At 34.9% G+C, this 23,926-nt stretch overlaps 2 protein-coding genes across 2 annotated transcripts in view; both read left to right on the top strand.

Moving 5' to 3' along the window:
* The first annotated feature begins 279 nt into the window (after positions 1 to 279).
* The window catches only part of LOC145664552 (thymidine kinase, cytosolic-like), a 55,213-nt gene continuing 31,566 nt past the window's right edge, over positions 280 to 23,926 (top strand). Inside the window, exon 1 of the mRNA XM_081731319.1 lies at positions 280 to 709. Coding sequence (XP_081587445.1) covers positions 647 to 709 — 63 coding nt within the window. The 5' untranslated portion in view covers positions 280 to 646. The remainder of the gene's footprint in view (positions 710 to 23,926) is intronic.
* LOC145664551 (ankyrin repeat domain-containing protein 27-like) lies at positions 722 to 6,255 on the top strand. Its single transcript, XM_081731318.1, has one exon. It carries the CDS (start codon positions 1,337 to 1,339, stop codon positions 4,118 to 4,120), a length of 2,784 nt encoding a protein of 927 aa, XP_081587444.1. The 5' UTR covers positions 722 to 1,336; the 3' UTR covers positions 4,121 to 6,255.

The raw sequence follows: 23,926 nt of genomic DNA on the forward strand, positions 1-23,926 counted from the left end.
GCACATAGTATCTCAGGTGTCCATTATCCCTCCGAAAACATGTTTGCTGTTAAGGGTTAAGTGATAAACGAATTTCACAAATGTTGGTGAAATCTCAGTTGAAGGACAGTTTTATTGTAAGGCAATTTCCGAAGAGAAAAAGAAAAATGAAAATTAAGTCAAGCCTAAACAAGTTGATCAGTTTGAAGCTGAATGTTTGTTCTACACTCTTTAAAAAAAAAAAAAAAAATCGTCGGCCTATCTGAGATTTAGTGAACTGGTCAATATGACAACGTTGCTTCCCGAAGTTAATAATCTTGGCGGAATAATTCAGGCGGGAATTACATAGTGACTTGCATTGACTTTTTAAAAGTGCCACTGAATCTACAAGTAAGGAAATCAGGAGTGATTCGTGAACTGGTCAATTTGACAACGTTGTTTCCCAAAGTTGATAATCTTGGCGGAATAATTCAGGCGGGAATTACGTAGTGACTTGCACTGACTTCTTAAAACTGCAGCTAAATCTACGAGTAAAGAAATTGGAAGTGTTTCGTGTACTGTTAAGCAGTGAATGAACTAAAGAGAGTGTACTTCAGTGCATTCATATATTGCGAATCACAGGAGAATTTACTATATTTTGTTGTAATAGTCTCTTGCTTATTACGATATGTCTTGTTCGCCAATGATTAACAGACTGCAAACTCTGACTCACAAAAAGGGACAAATTCAGGTTAGTGTTATCAATGTAGACTACGGTTGGGAAATCTATTGTAGCATCTGCTTTTGTTTAATAAATTACTGATTATTTTTTAACATGTGAAGTGATTGCATTTGTACAACACAATTTGGTTGTGGTAAAGATTTCATGTATCCAGCCAGAAGAAATTATTTCCTTGAGCTTTTGTACTAGGATCAGTACTTGATTTATTTATTAAGATTTAGAAAATGTTGCAAGCATTTGAAGAAACCAAGTACCGGTACCTTCATTTCAGAGCTTATAGCTAAGCATGAATTGAATTTCGTAGGCAGCAGTTGATTTTTGCGCTTGTTAATTTTGTTGGGTGTTTTCTAAAAATTATAACAGTAACTTTGACGATAAAATATACTTTAAAGACTAAGGCAAATTCAAACATGGTCGTATCAATTAATTTTATTTTTCTGCTCCCCACTAAATACTGAATGCCTTGTTTGTTTACATGATGTGGCGCTGTTAGCTGTGGACAAGGTTTCAGAAACAAATGAAGGTGAACGAGCGTAGTATAATGACTGAACTTGTAACTTTTGAAGCCTGTTGATCTTAGTTCCAAACAGTTGTAAAGTGCACGTAAACACTTGTTTTCTTGCTTAAATGTGAAATATGGATTCAAGTTACGATGAAGACTTGAATGATAACGCGTTCTTCCAAGTTTTGCAGACTGATCATGGTGAACTCTTTCAAAAAGCTACGAATGAAGGATGGCTGATTTGTGTACCTCGCGCTGGTGCTCTTCCAAAATACGCATTCACACACGAAGATTTTTTTAGTCATATTTTGATACCAAGTGATGAATTACCAGAGAGCCATTTTCGAACCCTTAATGACAAAGAGGTGCGTTTGTGTAATCGTGTTTTGACGGTGGAAAATGACATATCACGGCCGTATAGCACCCATGTGTTATTTGAAGAAACCTTCTATACGGAGGATATGATGAAGTATAAAGTTTTGTGTATAGAAAATCCATTAGAGAGGCGTGCTATTGTGGGACAAGGAAATGATGGCAGTAGTATTCTAGTAGTTAATACTTTGAGAGATTGTATTGATCTATTGTGGACAGAAAGTATGGGAAAAGAAGTACTGGAAAAACTAGATGAGTTAATACAAGAGTTTCTTAAAAGTAATCCAAATTTAGAATTTGAAACATTGCAAGTACAAAGAGACCTTGTAGGTGTTCTTTACACACAGAGTCTGCAGGTAGCTCTTCGAGATCCTAGACTCAGGGATAAGACAGCGGAGAATAAACACTTGTTAGAAATTGTCAAAGTTGCTATTGAGACATACATGCATCATGGAATATATCATAAACTTATAAAAGGCGTATCTGCTTGTACAGCATATGAAGATGCTTACCTTAATAAAATAATACGAAATTTATCAGATATACAACTACGAGATCTTCAGATAAGAGGGGATTTATATGATACAGTACCGTCTGCCAAGAAGCAGTTGGCCAGAATTGAAGGTTTTAGCACTGTTCTAGGAAAGTTAAGTTGTTTGAAACGAACAATTGCTGCTATTTCAAAGCAGAATCCAGAAAACGGTGCTTCCAGTACAAGAGCAATAGTCGCTGCAGATGATTTGCTTCCAGTGTTAGTTTTTCTAATCATAAAAATTGGAATTCCGAGTTGGATAGCTCATTTAACGTTTCTGAAGCAATTTCGTTTCTCCTCTTCGTGTAGTGCTGTGGATGAATATAGTTTTCTGATTACAACTCTTGAGGCTGCAATAGAACACGTTAAATCTGGGTTGCTTCTTGGACCATCAGCACCAGAATCACAATATGTCTATGAGCAAGAAGAACCAGACAGTATATTTCGGCCTTCTGTAAGCATGCTTGACGGACAAGGTAGCTCTGTCGAAAATATTTCGTCATTTTTTGAACAAATTAGACTGGGGAATGTTGATAAAGTAAGGGAAGTGTTAGATAAGAGTAAAGATAAACCTTGTGAAGCAAAAAGTATTACACCCACAACGCTTTGCCATCCGTTATGTTCTTGTGACAGGTGTGAGAGTATATTATCCAAAAGTATGTGTGATACAACTCCTACAGTGCATTCGTGTGATGATAGAGGTTTTACAGCTTTACATATCGCGTGTATTTTTGGAAGACCAAAAATGGTAGATCTACTTGTGGGTCGCGGCGCAAATGTAAACGCTACAGATTTTCGAGGGTCTACACCCTTGCACTATGCTGCATCTCGTGGACATCAAAATGCGTTACTTCTGTTATTGCATTCGCATGCGCAAATAAATGTTGTAGACACTGATGGAAATACACCTTTGCATTTTGCATCAATTAATGGCCATGAGGGCTGTGTTAAAGCCCTAATTTATTTTGCAGAACATGTTGGACAAACTTTGTTAATCAATGTCACTAATATTAATGGGGACACTCCGCTTCATCATGCAGCTCGATGGGGATACGAGGGTATCGTACAGATATTACTTGAATATGGCGCTGAAGTGAATATTCGTAATAACCGTCGATTAACCCCTTTGGATTGTGCCCATAGTGTTCATTTACTAAAATTGCTTTCTTCCGCTAGTACAACGCGAACATCACCTGGGTCATGTACCGGTAATGCCAGTGCAATAGAAAGTGAATTTGTGGTTGTGAATGTGTCGCCGGGTGGTAATTCATCATCGGCAGTGCTGGTACTTGATTTTAGTGATACAACTGCCAAAATAAAACAGAATATTAAGAAAGAAGAGGGTATACACCCAAAAACAACGGAAGAAATAAAGCTAGTTGAAAAGATGTTGCGTGCTATTGTTGTTGGTGACATTCGGCTAGCGTTTTATTACTTGGGTCTTGATGCGTCTAATTCGTCTCCAGGCACCACCAGCAAGGATGTTATTGAAACTGAAACGTCAGCAATAGAACTGTGTCACCCACTGTGTATATGTGAAAAGTGCAAATCCGTTATTTCCGCAGAAACGCCAACAAATGGAAAGCTTTATTTAGATGTTAATGTTTGCAATTCGGAAGGTTCAACCGCTCTTCATATCGCTGCAATGCATGGACGTGTTGATGTGGTCAAGGGCCTTCTTCAAAACGGAGCCAAAATCAACATTCAGAATTGGAGTAAAGGTTCAACTCCATTGATGCTAGCTTGTCAGTATCAGCGTGCACAGGCAGCAAAGCTTTTGCTGGATGCTGGTTGTGATATAAACATACAAGATCTCTATGGTAACACAGCTTTACATTATTGTAGCAGTACCGGTAGAATTAGTTTGGTAGAGCTTATATTAAAATATAAACCAATCTTAGATATTAGAAATTACGAGGGAAATACTCCTTTAGATATAGCAGAAGAGAAATTGTTTCTAAGAGTATCCAAGATGCTTAAAGAAAAGGTAATACAGACCAGTTCTGACTATTAACAGCTTTTCGACAATAATAATTTTTGATTGTGTTTACTATTTCGTAAAGATCTGCGTTATAATGTAATGCTAATATTTTTTACATCTGAATAATTTGTCAGTTTATTTTGGCTGTAATTAACTGACGAGAAGATTTCTTATAAATTATTAATAACCATTAAGTTACCGTGTAAATGTTATTTTTGATAGAGTACTGTAATCAAAATTTTGATACTGCTTATTTTTCGTACTTTATATTCAAAGTAATGGTAGAAGTCACATTGGTAAACTCCAGTCTTCCACAATTTAATAAAGTTAGATCGTTCGCACTTGTGAAGAATGTAATCTGTAAGTCTTCCGGTATCTATTTACTTATAAATGCTACAGGAGATACAGTAAATAATTCTAATATGCGAGATCTTACTTTGTGCCTGAGGAAATTGAAAGTTATATCAAATTGTTCCATGTTCGCAGACCGCTGCTAAACTATTAACATATAGGTCCACCTTCTGTGGAACCTTTCTAAGAGTAAAAGTAAGTGGGATGAATTAGGTTTGAAAAAAATGTTACGAAGTTAACAGGCTTAACACAATTGAAGATTGATTTTCTTGCTGTTCGGAAAAGAATTTGAGGGGGGAAGGGGAATCAGCCTTTAAATCGTGTTAAGCCTATCAACTTCGCAACTTACCTTTTCTTTTAATTTCATTTCTTAAAGAAGCCAAGCTGAACACAATTTCAGAAGTAAAAATTAGTTTTCCTTTTATTTATCTCAGCGAGCAACCAGAAGAATCGATAAAGATAGCGAACATTGGAACAATTCGATAAAATTTTTTATTTCTTCAGACACACTGTAAGATCACTCATATTTGTGTTCTTGACTGTCTAGTGCTCCTCAGTACGCAGAAGAGCAATTATGTTCTGAAGAACAACGCGAAGTGCCACATTATAATGAATGAGAAAGAGCGCCAATTGTCGAACGTTGACATCACCTTTCTTTAGCTTCCCAGTGTTCATCATAAATTTAATCTTAGTTCAAGTGATGGATGTTAACATTTGTTCAAATGCGATTGAATCGGCATATTTTTATCTACATACATACATACAAAAGATATACAAACATTTTATATATATATATATATATACTGCAATGAGTACTTTTAGGCTCAATGCTATTTTATTCTTTTATTATACACAGATCTGCTAACTGGTCGTATGTTACGAGTGAGTTAAAGATTAAATTCAGCTCCATTTGGACACAGCTGAATTCGCTTTGACGGAGTTTGCTTAAGTTTTGGTTAGCCAATAGTAAACGAAACCAGGTTTCAAACCCTTTGGACAGTTTAGTTTGTCAAAGTTCTACCGACAGTCTGAACGGTGCGATTCGGCTCGGTTTGAGAACTGTTCGGTTCGGCTTGGGTTCCGTTCGGTTCAGTTAACCGTTCCAAACCGGTATAAGTGGCAAACCGAAACCGCGGTTTACGTTTTCAGGAACCGTCCATCCCTAGGTTAGAGCATCAAGACTATTTTTCCTCGCTCCATTCTTCATATCTCATTCTCTTTCCAATGAGAAATTCGCGATAAACGGGGACTTTTTTTAAAATAGCTTTTTCCTATGTTGGGTACATAATAGGGAAATTTGACTATGCTTCATTCCAAACAAAACGAAGTATGAACCATGATCCCACGATAAATAGTCTTAACGTAGTAGCTGATTGAGTGAAAGTCTACAAAATTCCTCAAAAACTTTAACATTTAAAAGGGTTAAATCTATGAGAACAAGGAATCCAAGTTTGAATCTGGGCAAGGGGAATTTTCATAGACAATGGGGTTCATTATCAGTAATTACAATTTTTAATATTCAAATAAAAGTCCTTATTAACAAAATAGGTAAAAAAAAAGTTAAAAGAAACTCAAAATTATCTATGTTAGTCATTTTGAAGGTTGAATACACTCCTCAGAATCCAGAATAAAGTTGATGTACATAAATCAAAATTACCAAGATTTAGTTACTAACCAAAGTTCTACACATCACAAGGACATCTGGCAAGATTCACAATTGAAAATAAAATTCCAACAGTATATAATGTAAAAGTTTATATTTTGAAAATTTCTCGACAAATCATAATATAAATTTTAACATTTAATCGTAGATGGTTTAAACTTTTTTATTTATTTTAACTAGTTTGAACCAAAAAACGAAAAATGTTCGTAAATGTGTGTTCCTAAAATCTTGATGAACACACATTTGTGGGTTATCGCGTGTCACTCTCGCATATTATTCGTATTATATTCAGACCTAAATTCCCCATTCGTTACTCAAAAAGATTATACTACAAAAGCTACTTTTTAAATAAGTTTATGAATGTTTCTTTTATGATTTTTTTTTTAAGTTTATTATTATTGTTATGCAGTTGCAATCAAAGAAAAATTCCAAATATTGTTTCGCTTTAATAATGTTTACTATTGATAAAATACATCGAAATACCGTACGTTTTTGGGAAGGGTGGTCATACAAACCCCAGAGAGGCATTTACTGAAATCAGAAGTATCTTTGGTATCTATATATAAATGGGTCAGAGCCAAAGTGGACTCAAATAATTCTAATCTTTATTCACTTTTCTTACTGATATGCAAATTAAGTTGTTGTATTTTTTTTTTAACTTGGACTAATAAAAGTCGTAGTGAACTAACTTGGACTAAATTAGTTCCGGTTCTTCTGTACTCTGCAATATTTTGAAATTGTCCATATGTAATTCTGTATAATGGTTTCACTTGTGTAACTGTTTATCTTTTTGTCCCTCTCAAATGACTCTTGATAATTTGACAATTATATTAAAAGTATGCAAAGATCAGTATAACGTATCAGGAGTCCTTCATGAGTGAGTCGGCAGACGTATCGCATTTGTGGTCAATTAGTCCCTGTTTCGAGTCCAAATGGAGAACAATTTCTCCCGGATGTAAATTGAGAAGCGGTTTAAATTCAGTTTTAAGCTTATGTGACCCCTTCCAGCATAACCCGGTTGTTGCATAATAACATCAAGGCGAAACAAACTTATTTCTGTCCATATATGATATGAATATATAGAGCAAATTATTTAAACCATAAAAACCTGGTTTATACCAAAAAAACCTGGTTTAAACAAAATAAAACGGGTTTTTTGGTTTTTTTAATAAAAACCATGGTTTTTGCCAACCCTGCTTCTCAACATATTTACATTATGAATTCCAAAGGATTAACCAATGTATATAATAAATTTTTTTTTAACCTCCTACATACAAAAGTAAGCAGGGTTGGCAAGAGCCATGGTTGTTTTTGAAAATGCCAAAAACCCGTTTTTTGGGGGGAGTTTAAACTAGGCTTTTTTGGTTTAAACCCGGTTTTTTTTGGGTTTAGATATTTTGCTTTGTGTATTTATATTACATATTGACAGAAATAAGTTTGTTTCGCCTTGGTGTTATTATGCAACAACGGGGTTATGCTGGAAGAGGTCACATAAGCTTAAAGAAGTCCGGTCAGTAAATTTCTTAAATTGAAAAACTCCCGCCCTAGCCATCGGGAAAATCCCGTCATTACTCTAAATGTAAAACAATAACGGCAAAAATCCTGTTATTGCTTTGCATGTAAAATTTAAAGGTCAACGTATCATAATCAGTACGCTAAAACTGAGGTATTAAATTACAAATTTAGTGCGTACATATCATTGAAAGTACAATCCAAGCTAATGTTGGAAGCTACGTAGGCAATCGATAAATTTTGTCAATTTATATCAGTATATTTAAGCAACCTTGGCTTCTTTTTAAAACAACAGGCATTCAGGCATGCAGAAATATACAATTTAGTTTCGTTTCGTATGTTCAGGCATAACATCCTTACGTAATACCGAGGCGGTACGTGACGTTTGGGCGCGGACGTTTGGGCCCCGCCGTTTGGGCACTGGACGTTTGGGCGCCAGACGTTTGGGCGCGACTTAAAAAGTCGTTATGTTAGGCGCTGAGTACTAAGTTCGAATCAAGATATCACAAGGTGTCTACTGTAGTGGAAGTCCTTGAATTATACTGGATTTTGTTTTACATACTAGAAATACTGGAATTTCAAAATTATAAAAACTGAATTAACAATTAAATTTTGTAAATTTAAGTTTCAACGAAAGTTAAGTGTGCTTTTTATTTGATAACTTTTCAAGCCAAATGTAAGTCGACCAGACTACATATGATTGACTGCATTACATACATAGTGAGCCTATTCCATTAAAAAAACTTAAAGCAGGCCTTCTGGTGTAGTTACGCAATAAGTGTGAATGTCAAACACATTTCTAGTGGCTAAATGACCAATATATGTACACTTAACTATTATTTTTCACTTTGAAATCGTTGTTTTTTTTTTCTTTCGCCACTTTCTTTAATGCAGATTAAATGGTTACAATGGGACGAAAAAAAATGTGTGTTAAGTTTTGATTTTTATATTGGAATGTTAATAAAAAAAAAAAATGATACCAGAAATACGGCATACTACAATTCCTAAACTCAATGTGTTAGACATCCTGTATGCAAAATATGTCTTAGACACCATGTATGCAAAATATCTTTCCCTCAACTCGATTAGGATATAGGATTTTTAGATTTCTGGGCTCTTGGCATCTAAGGCCATTTAGCCCGTCACGTTTGAGGGAGCACACTATCCAGGGAAAGGGAAGGAAGAAAGGATTGGGGAAGGAAGGAAGCGGCCTGGACCTATAAATTAGGTACCACCCCGGCATTTGCCTGGTGTGAATGAAGAAAACGCAGGAAAATCTCATTCAGGGTGGCTGGCATGAAAGAGCGTGTTACACTTTTTCGACCGAGTGCCCCCACCGGGAATCGAACCCGGGACCGATCGCACCGAAGGCGAGAGTGTTAGCGACTACGCTGCAATCTTTTATTGGTAGTTCTTTATTGGACTTAAGGAAGAGAAGAGTTTGGCAAACGTAATACGAAAGAAAACAAATTTTAATATTCATAAATATGTAATTATTAACTTTCTTTAAAAAATACAAAAATTAAATCAATATGTTTTAATTAACATTAAGAAAATTAACAGTTCGTCTGGTTCCTTTATTTCCTAGCTTTCTTATATAATACAAAAATTAGATCAGAAGTACAAGAATCGTGAACAAGCGAAAAATCAATCCATGACGAGGTTAGGCAACAAATGCCACAAACGCATTAAACTATTTAATTTAGATGAATAAATAAGATAGAGATAGAAAATATACAGATAAATGAGGTGAGATAAAGATAGAAGTGTAGGAAATGTATATATCTTGATTGGCGCTTAGTTTTCAGTGCCTAGCTTACTTTATATGTCGTAAATTGTGATTTTTACTATGTACCTCGCGCCCAAACGTCTGGCGCCTAAACGGCTTTGCGCCCAAACGTCCGGCGCCCAAACGGCAGCGCCAAAACGTCCGCGCCCAAATGGCGGCGCCCAAACGTTCTGTCCCGTACCGAGGTTATCAAGGAGAAGACTTTCGCTTAAAGTGACATCCGAACCGCTACTTTGTTTACGCATGAAAGAAGGGTTGTGGTTCGACCGAGAATTGAACATGGGACACCTTGATTAAAAGGTGAAAAGGAAATAAAACTAATGCAGATGGTTTGATGTATGGAAACAACACCATGAAGTTCACACGATTCGCATTTTTCATACCTTTTTTTTTTCGGTTTAAACCAGTTGTTTATTTAAAAAAAAAAAAAGAAAAAAAACAGCTGTTGTAAACCAGCCAACCCTAAAAGTAAATACTTCTTTTAAAAAGAATACTCAAATAGGTAGCAAAATTCTATGTAGTATTTTTACTTCAAAATATTCCATACCCTCTTTTTGGGAACAAAATAAAATTAAAATAAAACATAAAAATACTTAGATTTATATGATACACTTAAAGGCTGCACACCTAGAGCTTTTGGTTTTGTATATTCTTGAAATTCTACAGTTTTATATAAGCACCATCACGGTTTATTCAGTCCTCAAGTTTTCTGTATTTTTAACAAGAGGGATTGAACATGAAGGGTGTGAGATAAGAACATTGTAACCCATAATTTTACTATTTTAAGAAATTAGAAATTTTCTGCTGCACAATCCATTTTGAAAGTCGGAAAGCTGATTTTTCACATAAGTCTATACATGAGGGATTAAACGAAGCGGTATGCGTTGCTGCCTATCTGATGCTGCGTAACTCAGCAATTGAAAATTTGTTAGTTACCATGTTCTTGGCTCACACCCTTCATATCATTATGGAACTCTCCCCACCCCACCAACACACACAAAAAAAGGACTACGGAATATATTTAAGTTAAGATAAATACAACTGCACAACAAACATGATTGACTGGAGCTTTTGCGCTTCTATCGAGAAGTCCGGAATTCAACTCAGCATTCGACCATTCTGACAAAACTTTTCTTCATTCCATCTATGAAGTAGAAATAGTGCGTGTACTGTGAGTTGGCTGACTTTTTAAATCTTTATTATTACTAATTACCAGCAGTGACGGTTTTGCGAGGGTTAGGGGGGGCGGTCTTTCGGACTGAAGCCTGTTCCCCAAAATTACGGAATGTCTAAAACAAACGAAATATCTATTAGTTATGCCTTTACTCATAAACTTTAAGCTGCCGTCAAATAAAAATTACGAATGTTTAGAAAAACTAAACATTAGTAAGAAAAAACCCTCCCAAAATACTTTTCTAAATCCGCCACTGATTCTCAGTATAAAATGATCTTCAAGGTTGTATCCGGAAGATTATCGCTAAATATATAAACGAAAGGAAATACAGTATTAGTTATAGTTATGCCTGTACTCATAAACTTCAAGCTCCTCCCAAATAAAATTAGGAGATTTTAGAAAATGAAACAATCAGAGAAACCCGTCCCAGAGTACGTTTCCAAATCCGCTACTGATTATTTGTATAAATTAGTATTCAAGGTTGTATCCGGAAAATTATTGCTAAATCGTTGCACAGCTACAGTATAACAGAAATGTGGAAGTATGGTTAGACGGATATATTGAAAAACGTACGCTTTGACGGATATATAGAAAAACGTAAGTTTAACTTCTGCGTTAGAAGCTAGAGTACTAAGCTCTAAGAAATGAAACAGACGACAAACTGAAATGATATCGAGAAGAAACTATATCGATAACTCAAAAGTTAAAATAAAGTTAAATAGCCTCTAAAATTGCCCTCAAATACTACATTCTTCATGTTAGCTTTAATTCGTAAAACATGTGCTCCATCCACCTTGATGGTGAATTTTAGAGCGAAATATGGCATTTAGGTCATGGAATTCTTATCTAAGTATAGAATATACTATAAGAAAGCTATTTAGATAGAAAAATCATGAAAATGAAAAAAGCCAAAATTCTCGTTTTTTTCCCAAAAAAGCCGGCTTTTTATGTGAAAAAACCATCGATTCAAAAAAGCCGGCTTTTTTGCATCTCTATCCATATGTGATATAAATACTTAGAGCAAATTATTTACCCCCCCCCCCCAAAAAAAAAGAGGTTTAAACCAAAAAAAAAGTTTTTTTCAATAAAAACCATGGTTTTTGCCAACAGGTCAACCATGACATACTTCGGGTTAATTGTTTCTGGTTAGTTTCAAAGAAGTGTACTACATATGAGAGTGAAAAAGGATGTGTTTTATGCTAATATACAGACATTATAATCAGGATTGGCTGGTTTAAACCAAAAAAAAAAAAAAAAGAAAAAGAAAGAAAAATGCTTTAAATCGTGTGAACTTCATGGTGACTTTTCACATACCAAACCATGTGCATTAGTTTTATCTCCTTTTCACCTTTCAATCAAGGTGTCCCATGTTCAACTCTCGGTCGAACCACAACCCTTCTTTCAAGTGAAAACCAAGTTTCAGTCCGGGTATCACTAAGCGAAAGTCTTGTTGATAACCGCGGTATTACATAAGCATGTTAAGCCTAAACATTCAAAACGAAACCAAATGGTATATTTGTGCTTACCTGAATGCCTGTTTGGATTTCGCTTTAAGCTTATGTAACCCTTTCCAGCATATCCCTGTTGTTGCATAATAACACCAAGGCGAAACATACTTATTTCTGTGCATATGTAATATAAATACACAGAGGAAATGATTTAAACCAGAAAAATCGGGTTTAAACCGAAAGAACCTTTTAACTTTTTGCCAACCCTGATTATAATGAAAGATAATTGCAATTGCTTAAATTTTGAAAAAGAAAACTTAAAAAAAAAAAAAAAGTCGAAGATAAACGAATAAATGGAAGCTTATCTACATGAAAATACGTGTGAAACATATATATATTATTTTTTTAAAAAAAGGTTTGTACCAACCCTAGGTACTAAGTAGTCTGAGTCAAACATTTGTAAGTATTTATTGTAATATATAATAAACAGGAAATGCTACAGAACTGAAATGTCAGTATGTTTATAAGTAATGTTCCTCACTGTTGATGATACGCTGACACCCTGAAAGAGGCCACGCGCAACAGTAATTTTGATGAGCAGAAAACTGCTATTCAACGCATCAGTGACAATGGAGTTGCGCGTGGCTTCTTCTAGGATGTCAACGTGCTTCCGGAGCATCAACAGCGCGTCATCAATAGTGATGAACATTAATTACAAAAACATATTGACATTTCAGTTTTGTTGCATTTCTGATTATATGTTGAAATAAATGCTTGTGCATGTTTGACGTGGAAAGCTACTATATTTGTGTTCAAACACTGCATTTCTGTGCTTGTTCTGTCTTGTAACACTAATCTCAATTAATGATAGATTTTTGTTGAACCATGTTTACACTTGCGGTATTTTAGACATTGTTTAGCCTACCACATACCCTCTCTTTGTTCCACATACCATTTAGAACACTGCTTTTTTTTTTTTCTTCCAGTACCTTCGAATATCACTTATTTAATGGCAGTGCATTTCTTGAGTAGCAAACCTTTAGAACCCTTTACAACTAGTACTGAATTACCCTAAAAATCGGTTAACAAGTTGCAACCCTCGATAATATTTCGTTAACTAGCTTCTGTTGTTGATATTTACTGATTGAAACTATCAGGCACGTAATACATATAAGCATGGTTAACTTCTTATCTTTGACACTTAAAATCTTTCTTCAGAATTTTCTGGACTATTCACTACAAAGACTAATAAAAAGTAATAGCAACATCGTTATAATTCGCAACTGGCTTTACGAACAGAACATCATCTGTTACATTCCTTCAGTATAATCGTCTCCCTATTATCTTCTACAAGATGTGTGGAAGGCGTCGTACACTATCAGTTTGTCAGTGTCTCGCAGGAACCGCCATATGGCACGGACGATAATTTCTCTTGTGTTATGGTGCTTCCTGCGAAGATAATCCTTCATTTAGGTGAAAACGTCGTCACGAAGTCCTTAAAAACATTGTTGTGCACTGGCCCCACATTGCACTTCAATCTTGATCCACTAACGTTGTTCACCTTTCTGAAACATGTTATAGTGCTTTCATTTTCCTCCTCTACTGCAGTGCTGCTTTTGACTGAATAACACAATCGTTACCAGTTGCTACACTTACTGGAGTCTTATGGCTTCGCAAAAGTGGTATATATTAATTAAACAAATGTCTGGAATTTGTAAAGCTCTTATCAACGCTAAAGATCTGTATTTCACTGAAAGCAAACGTGCTCAATAAATTTGTATCAGTGGACACAGAACCATATGTTTTAATTTCTTTGTATGAGCAATGATGTTTATTTTACAGAACAAGTCCAACAAACTGGGTTTTGTCTGGATATATATGGGGAAAAAAATGAAAAATCAGTAGTGTTCTCAGACTTATGACAATAACTGCACATATACATGAAGTACTTTTGATTTCAATAAATCACTTACGTTCATGTCTCCTGGGTTTGTAATGTATGAGAAGAGACCTAGTTAGATTGGGATCTATTGATACGTCACCTTGAAGTTCATACGATTTTTTTTTAACATTTGGTTGAAAACATTGTTTTAAAACCACCTGGGTTTAAACCAGCCAACTCTGGGTCAACCTAATAGAATAAAATGCTTAAATATTTATAAGAAATATAGTTGTTAGCACTTGAACTTAGTGCTTTCATTGTCAAAATATTTAGACCAGCAAATTCCGCATAAGGAAACGTCGGTTTCCGACATCACCTCTTTAAACTAGAGCAGAGCGAAGGTCGGAGGAGTCACTTCACACATTGAATACTTCATGAAGTTGGGATTAACTTGCGAGAAGAAACGATTTTTTCTTTTTTCTTTCTTCGATTGATCTGAACTACGTTACCCTGTAGAGTTAAGATTTAAGAGAAGTTACAGCATAATAAATGTGAAACTTGGTTCCGGATACAATGAAGTATAATGGTCAGTTAAATTTATAACCAGAACTGGTCTTACTCCTAAATCTAAATGCTTTACTGTCGTTTTGTTTGTATCTCATTACAAATATCAAAAGATTTTTGAATAAAAAAATATGTATCTCGTACGTAGTATTATCGTTACTCCTGATTTTTATTGGTTGTGATTGTTATCTGGATACTTTTAGATCTGGTTACTCCAATTAAGTTGGTAGATGTTTTCCTTTCGCATTTGTAAATATGTGAATCTGTAATTATATATTGTACGATCAGTTAGAAAAATCCTATCTCGTGTGTATAAACTCGATTGAGTAATTCTTTTCACTTGATAAATACTGACAAATTTGTAATTGTATCAATTCTTGTTATTGAAATATTTAACACACACGCACACAGAGAGAGAGAAAAACAGGGATTGGAAGATAATGAAGTCTTCTACCTGTTAATTCGAGAGTTCTGCGTTTTTTTTTTTTTTTATTTTATTATTTTTTTAAGTTTTTCCAACATTGTTCCATACAAACTAAACAATTTGTATATAATATATTATGTTTAAAAAGAAAAAAAAAACTTCTATTTTGTGAACTATGCTTTCGGGATAGGATTTCTTTAACTGAGTGCAGAAAATACATATAAGGTACAAAGTGAAGTTTTCGTTTTAGCTCTTCGTTCATGAAGTGGAATTTTAGTTTCTCAAGGATCTCACTGAAAGGGAAAATTACAAAAATTAATAAAAATGGAGTAAATTAAAAGAGTACAATTTGTCGTATATAAGTGTTATATAAAGTATCATGAAATAGCTTGATTGAAGATGCTATTTTAAATGAAGTGTTCTCAAATAAATCAGAATTTGCATTTTCCAACTACGCAGATAAACAGTATCTTCCGATACAGGTGTTTTCAAGGAATATATTTTTCTCTTTCTTTTGATCAGGGTGTCTATCGGTCACGAATGTCACGAAATTAGAAAACGGTCATGAAAGTCACGAAATTTAGCTTTTGGGTCACGATTTTTTTAACTGTAAATGTAAGTACAGATTGAAAATATTTTTCTATAAAACGTCAAAATTCACCACCAAAAATGTCTATGGTCGGCTTTAGACGCTACCAAATCGCAAGCAAAATACGTTTGTATCGCATAGATGAAAATTCGCTCTTGAAAATGTTGGAAAAATTTTATGATTTGGTAAAGAAAAGGTCACGAAATTTCATTTTGGAATTTTAATAGATACCCTGTTAACGAAATGCGTTGTTAATTTTGTAATTTTTCACGATTGTGTATACTACAAGAGACTTTTCATTGATTCTGATTGGCTGTAAATCCCAAAATCATCTTGAAAGTGAACGAATCATCTTCCTAATATTACAAAATATAAATATGCTAGTACCTTTTTTAAGTTAAAAAAAAAAACTTTCGTAAATGCTCCTGTTCAGTATTGTTGATTGGAATTAAGAATGTAAGTTAAATAGGCTAGCGAAAATAAGCTTGTCGATCCGGTGCCACCTTATTTTGTGCCCGGAGAACTCACACCAAGTGACATGTGGTTAGCGTTCAGATTTCATCCGGATTTTTTTAATTTAGTAGTTTTACTTTGAAATAAACGCTTCTCATTTGTATGTGTTGGATACCACTGGAATAGCTCTCGAACAGAATGTCATTTTACCTCTTTCTCGCTCTGTGTGGCAGAACTACTTCCGCATCACTGTAAAAAGTAGCAAGTAAAAATGTATTTGCCCTTTGCTACAACGAATAATCCTTCTGGGAGAAGGGGCAGTGGCTTTGAGGTAGAGCACTCGCCTCCTGGTTCGATCCCAGGACATGAGTTTGTGCTGGATAACGTGTCCGTGGTCTTCTCGGGGTTCTTGCACATAGTAGTTGGTAACTTACGCGTTCAATGTTTTCTTGATGCATGGTGTATTCTTTCTATGATATGCTAATTGTGGTAAATGAAAAATAATCTGTTATTTTTACAATCCAGTACTGCCTATTCTATACTAATAGTTGGTATTTATTTCAAAATAAAATCATCAGAAACACAAATCAAGTTAAGTTGTAGACCCTCTTCTTGTTCTGCTTTGCTTTGAGGCGGAAAATTTATTGTTGAAATGGGTGAAGTATAAAATTATAGATTTTAATTGAGGTATATAGTATTCACTACGCAAACAAGCATGTGTTAAAATGTAGAAATGAAATCGTAATCATTTCAAAGCTTCCGGTAAGGTAACATTGCCAGATGGAAATTATAAGACAAGGACATAAGTTCTTTGTTTTTGTAGAGAAATACTTTTTGGAAATTTAATCTTATCTTGATAAGCCAACAGTAATTACAATAATTATTATCTGTCCATTTTCTCTTACACGGATTAGACGTGTATGTCATCAGTAATCAAATATTTTGACTTGTAACGACCATGTATGCAATGTTAATCCATGTAACTAGCTTTCAGATGTGTAACAAATATATATAACAGCAGTTAAGATAAATTATAACTACATTGTTGTTTTGTAGTTAAATACAGAATAATAAATGGAGTAAAACAACGATCTTCTCATAACTGAAGTCAGCTGGTCATGTATTGCTCATCGCTCAATTGATAGGGCAAACACCCGGCCAGCGTGTGACTGTGGTTCGAATCTCCGTTAATAGAGCGTAAATAATAATTAAACCTAAGTTTTTAGAAAATATAAATTGAATATATACTAGATAATGGGATTCCATACCCTATTTAATGAGAAATCATTTAATATCGTTCCTTCTTTCACTCGCCCTTAACTCTTCGTCCTGCTTATAATATGATTTTATTTTTCTGACCATTTAGTTAATTTCATATACAACTAATTTTGTGAGTATTACAAACTCTTTTTGAGGCTGCCGTAATATTAACGCTGCGAGTGTCTTGTAATTTATTTTTGTGTCCCAGTTTATTGGATAGTCTTGTCACTTATTCCTTGCAAATGCTATCTATTCAGCATTTGTAACGTTAATAAGATAATGTCAGAAATTTTCACATCAAATTAGTCTGTTTTGTGTGTACATTTTGAATTTCAAGTTGTATATACTCAGATTACCACCATCGTGGTCTGAGTGGAGAGCGCCAACTACAGGAGTTACAGAATATTTGGTTGTTCTGAGAAGCGGACTGCGTGGCGTAGTGGTTAACGCATCAGCACAGTATGCCCTAGATCCCGGATTCGAGTTCCGGTCCAGTCTGTCACATTTTCACTTTTTGTATGTTATTACCAACGTTGTTCTCAAGAGTTTCTTGCTGTGATTCTTTAATATTTATGGATGTATGATCCATTAGATTTGTGATAAGACCAAGAAATGTAAATAATTTGACATTCTAATGATGTGAGGTGTTTATTTTTAGCAATTTATTTGACAATTGTAAATTGTTGATTTTTTATTTTATTTTATTTATTTTTTTTTTCTCTCTACTTATCTGAAGTTTATAAACGTCTATACACACACACGCGTCTGTTCTGTTAATTATCATTGTAGACATTTCAGGACCGGCTTACCGCTTACTTCAATACGGCTTCTCTATACGTTGCTTGAAGAATCAGTACCTGCAACATTCCTGTACTGTAGTAACGATGCTAATTCCCTGGAAAATCATGAAACCTTCACAAGCAAAAAAATAAATTCGGTGTGAGTAAAAGATAGCTTTGATAATAATTTATTCTACACTGAGGGATATTACTGGTAATGTGGTTCTCCAAGCGACATACATTTCCTGAGAAGTCACATTGAAGAAAGTTATTAGTCGGTTGCTGAAATGTGAACATTGAAGATTAACAAAATGGGTGTTCAAGGAGTACAAACAGTAGTAATATTCGATATACACCCTATCAGATCATTGTTCTGAGCACAGATGAGAGCGCCCAAGTTGTAAGTGAGAAAATAAAATACTAATATACCTTGTCAGTGGTCTGTATGACTTTCCTTAGAAATATAATTAATATCAGACTTTAAAAACAAAATATATATACTTCCAATATACTTAAATCACATAAAAAAATTACGCGTTCAGGAAATTGTTTGGATTTTGGTAATGCCAGTCTGATAATTGTCTAGTCAGAAAAGTTCGTTAATAATCTGTCATACATATTACATATTAAAGCAGTTGAGTGCAAAATTAAATTGATTGAATGATAGGAACTGAAATGTATGTTGATTTGTTTTTATGACTTTTTGTTATTGTTAATATTTAAAGGTTGTTTCCAATTATATTAAGTACCGTTATATTCGTAAGACTTCATAAGTAGTAGTTGCATTGTAGGAATAATAGATGTAACAGGATAATAGTGGCATATTGTTTTATTGAAATATAGTATGTTTAGTGGAATATTGTATTTTAGATTTATTGATATGGACTTAATGCATTACAGGATTTTTAGGACTCCTTGTTTATGCATTCGATTTTCTAAAAATATTTATATAAGCTTTTTTATGTAAGACGTACTAAATAATAAATAAATTAATTAATTAATTAATGATGCCTGTTTTTCTGAAAATATAAAGACCTAAATTTGATTAGTTCGGTCTTTCAAGAGGAATTAAGTATTAAACGTAATAAAATAACGTAGCTAGTGGTATGAGTGAGCTAAAGAAATGGAAGCAACTAATGAAATCTGAAAGGAGTAATTATTTACTGGTCTGCACATAGTATAAATCAAGTATATTATTTTTTGTACAAGATACAATTCAGTGAGTGAAAAAGCTGAATTATCATGATTTAACCTGCACACTAGATATTATTAGTATTATATATTTTTTTCAAGCAAAACTCGAACGAACATCATAGCTTACGTATTATTATTATTTTCATTATTAATGGTATGGATTTTCGGAAATGAGACTTTTCTCACACTTTCGGCAAAATAATGGTGTGATTATGACAAGTGTTAAATTAAATTTGCTTCAAGTACTTTGAAGTACTCCCAATGGTTCAATTTTAATCCCATACATGAATGAGAATAATGTTGGGGCAAGACAGGCTTTGTGGGTCGTACTTAGTTAGTTTATAAAATGAAAACTTAGTGGTAATTTCATCGTATACTTCCAAAAATATGGATTATTAATTCAAGTTCTAAAAGTCATACCTTTGTGTCAAATTATATTGAAAAGATTTAAGATAACAAGAAACGCATCGATAGATTGTTATACAATTTAATACTTTATTGCGAATTTATATGTAGAAACATATGAATAATTGCAAACTAATAGCGGAAGTTGAGAATGTAAAATACCAAGTCAAATTGTTTAATTTTTTGCTAATATGAAGAAACGAAACACCAGGACTATCTTAACACAAGTCCATTGACCACTTGCCCGGGGTCCTCATGAGCAGAATTACATATATTGTAAAATTTTAGTCGTAGGGGCCCATCATACTTGTAAGACGCACTGCAAAACTTTTTTTTTTTTTTTTTTTTTTTAATTTACAAATATAGAGTGTAGCTGTTAACTTCTCCCGTTTATAACACTTTTTTTTTTTTTTTTTTTTGGTCTTTCTTTTGTAAGTAACAAACTAACATCCACGAGAAGGAAAAGAGAGAGTTTCAAAGAGTATTTCGCATTGCTTCCGAGGACACTCTTGTGGCGAAGCTTCACATCAGTGTAATTCACAGATCTTAACTTCTTAATTCGTAGACCGAAAAAGAGCTGAGTAAGGTTTAATTGTAGTAGTCCAGTAATGCAATGATAGAACATTCAAGGTACTTAGCACTTTAGAACACATCATTCAGTCTTGTACATGAACCAGGTGGTGACAAACCTGAAAATTGGAAAATACAGAGAAATTTGAGAAGTTACGGAATTTTGCTAAGAGTCGGGGAATTGCGATGTGCTAAGAAAGATATTTTAAAGACATTTAAAAATGAAAATTTTAAGACAGTTTCAGATGTGGTTGAGTGCTTGTTTGAGGGGTTAAACCATACTTATGATCAAGGGATGGGTTAAACCATAGTTTGCAGCTTTATCCAGTGTAAAGCAGGATGATGCCCATTTTATCTAGTGTATACCTGAGCGTCAGGGGGGCTATAGCCCCCCTTAGATCCGCGCATAATATATATATATATATATATATAGGTGATTCCACGAAAAAGGGAAATTTATACTTGGAAAAGTTTTGTTCCGTTGATGGTCGCCTATTTCGAAAAAAAATATCAGATGCACTTACTACCACGAAGTGCATGTTAATTAGGTTTTCAGCAGAGCTGAATCGTTATTGGTGTAGTAAATAAAAAATAAGAAACTTTGCAGCACCCACGGAGTTGAGTCCATAGGTCACGGAGTTGAAATTAGTTAACACGGAGTTGAAAATTGCTGTGGAGTTGAGAAACGTGATACATCTGGGTGGTAAGTTTTGTTTTATAAGTAATTAAGCTTATAATTTACATAAAAATTGAAATAATTTTTGTAAGTTAGAATTATTCTCCTTATGTTAAATAAAATTCTAACAAACTAGATGACACGTAATTTGTTATACAAAAATACTCCAGAAAATACTGCAAACATATGAAAATATATCTAATGAAGGTTCCAAAATTGAGTACATATATATATATATATATATGTGTGTGTGTGTGTGACGTAAATAATTAAAAAAGAAATACACATACACTTATCGAATATTGAAAAATTATTGCGCTTTCAATATGTTGACCATCATATGGAGAGGACAGATGTTTCACATAAGTTTGCGAAACAAATGAAGTAGTCACTAAACCTGTCTATTGTCTACTTCATTTGTTTTCTGAGTTTATGTAAACCGTCTGTCTTCTCTGTGTGATCAAGTCAACACGTTGAAAGTGCAATACTTTTTCAACATTGGTAAGTGTATTTGTATATTTGGTATATTTACAAGGTGTTTCAAAACAATACAGACATCGTTTGGGAGCTGATTCCTGACACCAAGATAAGACGAAAAGTATAGACAACCTGGGTGCACAAATGCTTCCTTTCGGAGTTGTAGACTGCCGAAAACATGAAAAAAAAAAAAAAAAAAAAAAAAAAAAAAGCTTTAAAGGTCCATAGCTCCAAAACTATCAAACCTGTCGTAGCCGGGTCACAACTTCACTTAGGAACTAATATGTGCCCTATCCAAAAATGTTTCAGAATCCTGAGGTACTCACGAAGCAATTTTTACAGAGGGAGTTTGGTTACGGGCATATAATCTTAAGTACTCACCAACTACTTCTATTTGGTCTAGGAATTAATTCGTGCGGGTGGACAAGAGATGGCGCAACGAACGGAGCGTCCCACAGTTCCGTGTATCCACACATGTGTTGCAAACCCCTGTCATCGCGTATCGTTCGTAGTATACGGCAGTGGATTAAAGCGTCAACAACACCAGTTTGTAGTTAAGTGAACATGGCGCAATTTGTGCCTGATAAAGTGTTTTTGCGGGGTGTCCTGCTGCATTACTTTAACATGCAGAAAAGTGCGACTGAAAGTCATCGTATTTTGGTGGAAGTGTATGGTGACCATGCTCTAGCTGAGCGAACGTGTCAGAAGTGGTTTACACGGTTTAGAAGTGGTGATTTCGGCTTGGCAGACCAAGAGCGAGCTGGACAGCCAAAAAAATTTCAAGACGAAGAATTGACAGCATTGCTCGAGCAGGATTCGTGTCAAACGCAGGAACAACTTGCAGCAGCATTAGGCGTTGATCAAACAACAGTCTCCAAACGCTTGAAAGCCATGGGAATGATTCAAAAGATGTCACATTGGATTCCACATGAATTGAAAGACAGAGACGTTGAAAGACGAAAAACCATTTGCGAATTGCTGCTTCAACGACAGAGCAGAAAGGGGTTTCTGCATCGAATTATTACGGGTGATGAGAAGTGGATCCATTACGAGAACCCTAAACGAAAAAAGGCCTGGGTGAAACCAGGTGAACCTGGTCCATCACAACCAAAACGAGATATTCACTGTGCAAAGGTTATGCTGTGCATATGGTGGGATATGAAAGGTGTGGTGTACTATGAGCTGCTGCAACCGGGTGAAACTATGAATGGAGAACGCTATCGACGACAATTAATGCGTTTGAAGCAAGCTCTGGCCAGAACACGACCAGAATGGGAGAACAGACATGATAAACTTATTGTTCAACATGATAACGCTCGCCCACATGTCGCAAAACCGGTCAAAACCTATTTAGAAAATGTCGGATGGGAAGTTTTACCCCACCCGCCGTATTCACCAGACGTTGCTCTTCGGACTACTACTTGTTCGATTGCATGAACAACGATTTGATTGGACAGCGGTTTACTTCTTCAGAAGATATCGAAACATGGGTCTCTGACTGGATCGCTTCCAAGGATGAGGACTTCTTTCGCCACGGAATCCGTACATTGCCTGACAGATGGGCGAAAGTGCTGTCTAGCGATGGACAATATTTTTCTTAAGGTATGTATGTATTTTGTGTTTGTACTACAGCTTCAATGTGTGCGTACCAACCGCACGAATTAATTCCTAGACCAAATATAAAAGTTGTGAAAGTACCGCAGGATTCTGAAACATGGATATTTGGATAGCGCACATACTAGTTCCTAAGTGGTCTTGACCTGACTACGGTAGGTCCCATAATTTTAGAGCTATGGACCTTTAAAGTTCATTTTTTCATGTTTTCGGCAGCCTATAACTCCGAAAGGAAGCATTTCTGCACCCAGATTGGTCTATACTTTTTGTCTTATCTTGGTGTTAGGAATCACCTCCCAAACTTTGTCGGTGTTGTTTTGAAACACCATGTATAATGAACACTAAATGACAGTGTAAGGCACTCATCATTTCTCAGTTTTCTTTGGATAATTCGATGTTCTTTGTTAAGTAGCCCACATTTTCCATTCCAGTGAAGGAAATGTCTTGAGGAAACAGGGAAGGGCTATTCTAGTCTACACAGAATGTCAACTGCCAACGCTTTTTGAACGTCAGGTTTAGTGGGCCAGGAGAAATTCCTCCCGATCCGCGTCATAAAATTGACTGTCCGTACTTTGCCCTCAGACTCTTCGACAATCCCTGAAAAGAAAACAATTAGCCGATCATAAGATAAGATTTAGTAAGTCCTTGTAATCAGAAGTTTTGGCCAAACAATAATAGAAGCGAGAGTTTTTAGTGTGCTTTTAAAAGTTTAAAAAAATAATTTGAATTTTACGGGGGTACCACTCATCAAAGTATATAACTGCAACTCAGTCTTCAGTTTTTAGTGGATTGTCATCTGTTAAACCAACTTCACAAGACATGTGTACATCTGAAGAAATTGTTGCCACTGATGGTGGAGAATAGTAGTTAAGTTGCCCGAGATGGAAATAAATGCAGATACCTCCTGCTAGACACGTAAAATACGAAAGAGAGCGGAAATAAATTACTTGTGGTGTTGTGCTACACCATGTTACGTGATGTACTTTTGATGTTCCCACAAAACGTTTCGTGGTGA

Source organism: Thermobia domestica, chromosome 11 (genome assembly GCF_964235325.1).
Source record: "Thermobia domestica chromosome 11, izTheDome1.hap1.1, whole genome shotgun sequence".
NCBI lineage: Eukaryota > Metazoa > Arthropoda > Insecta > Zygentoma > Lepismatidae > Thermobia > Thermobia domestica.

Coding starts and splice junctions, on each gene's coding strand:
- LOC145664551 (XM_081731318.1), top strand. CDS start 1,337: ATGGATTCAAGTTACGATGAAGACTTGAATGATAACGCGTTCTTCCAA.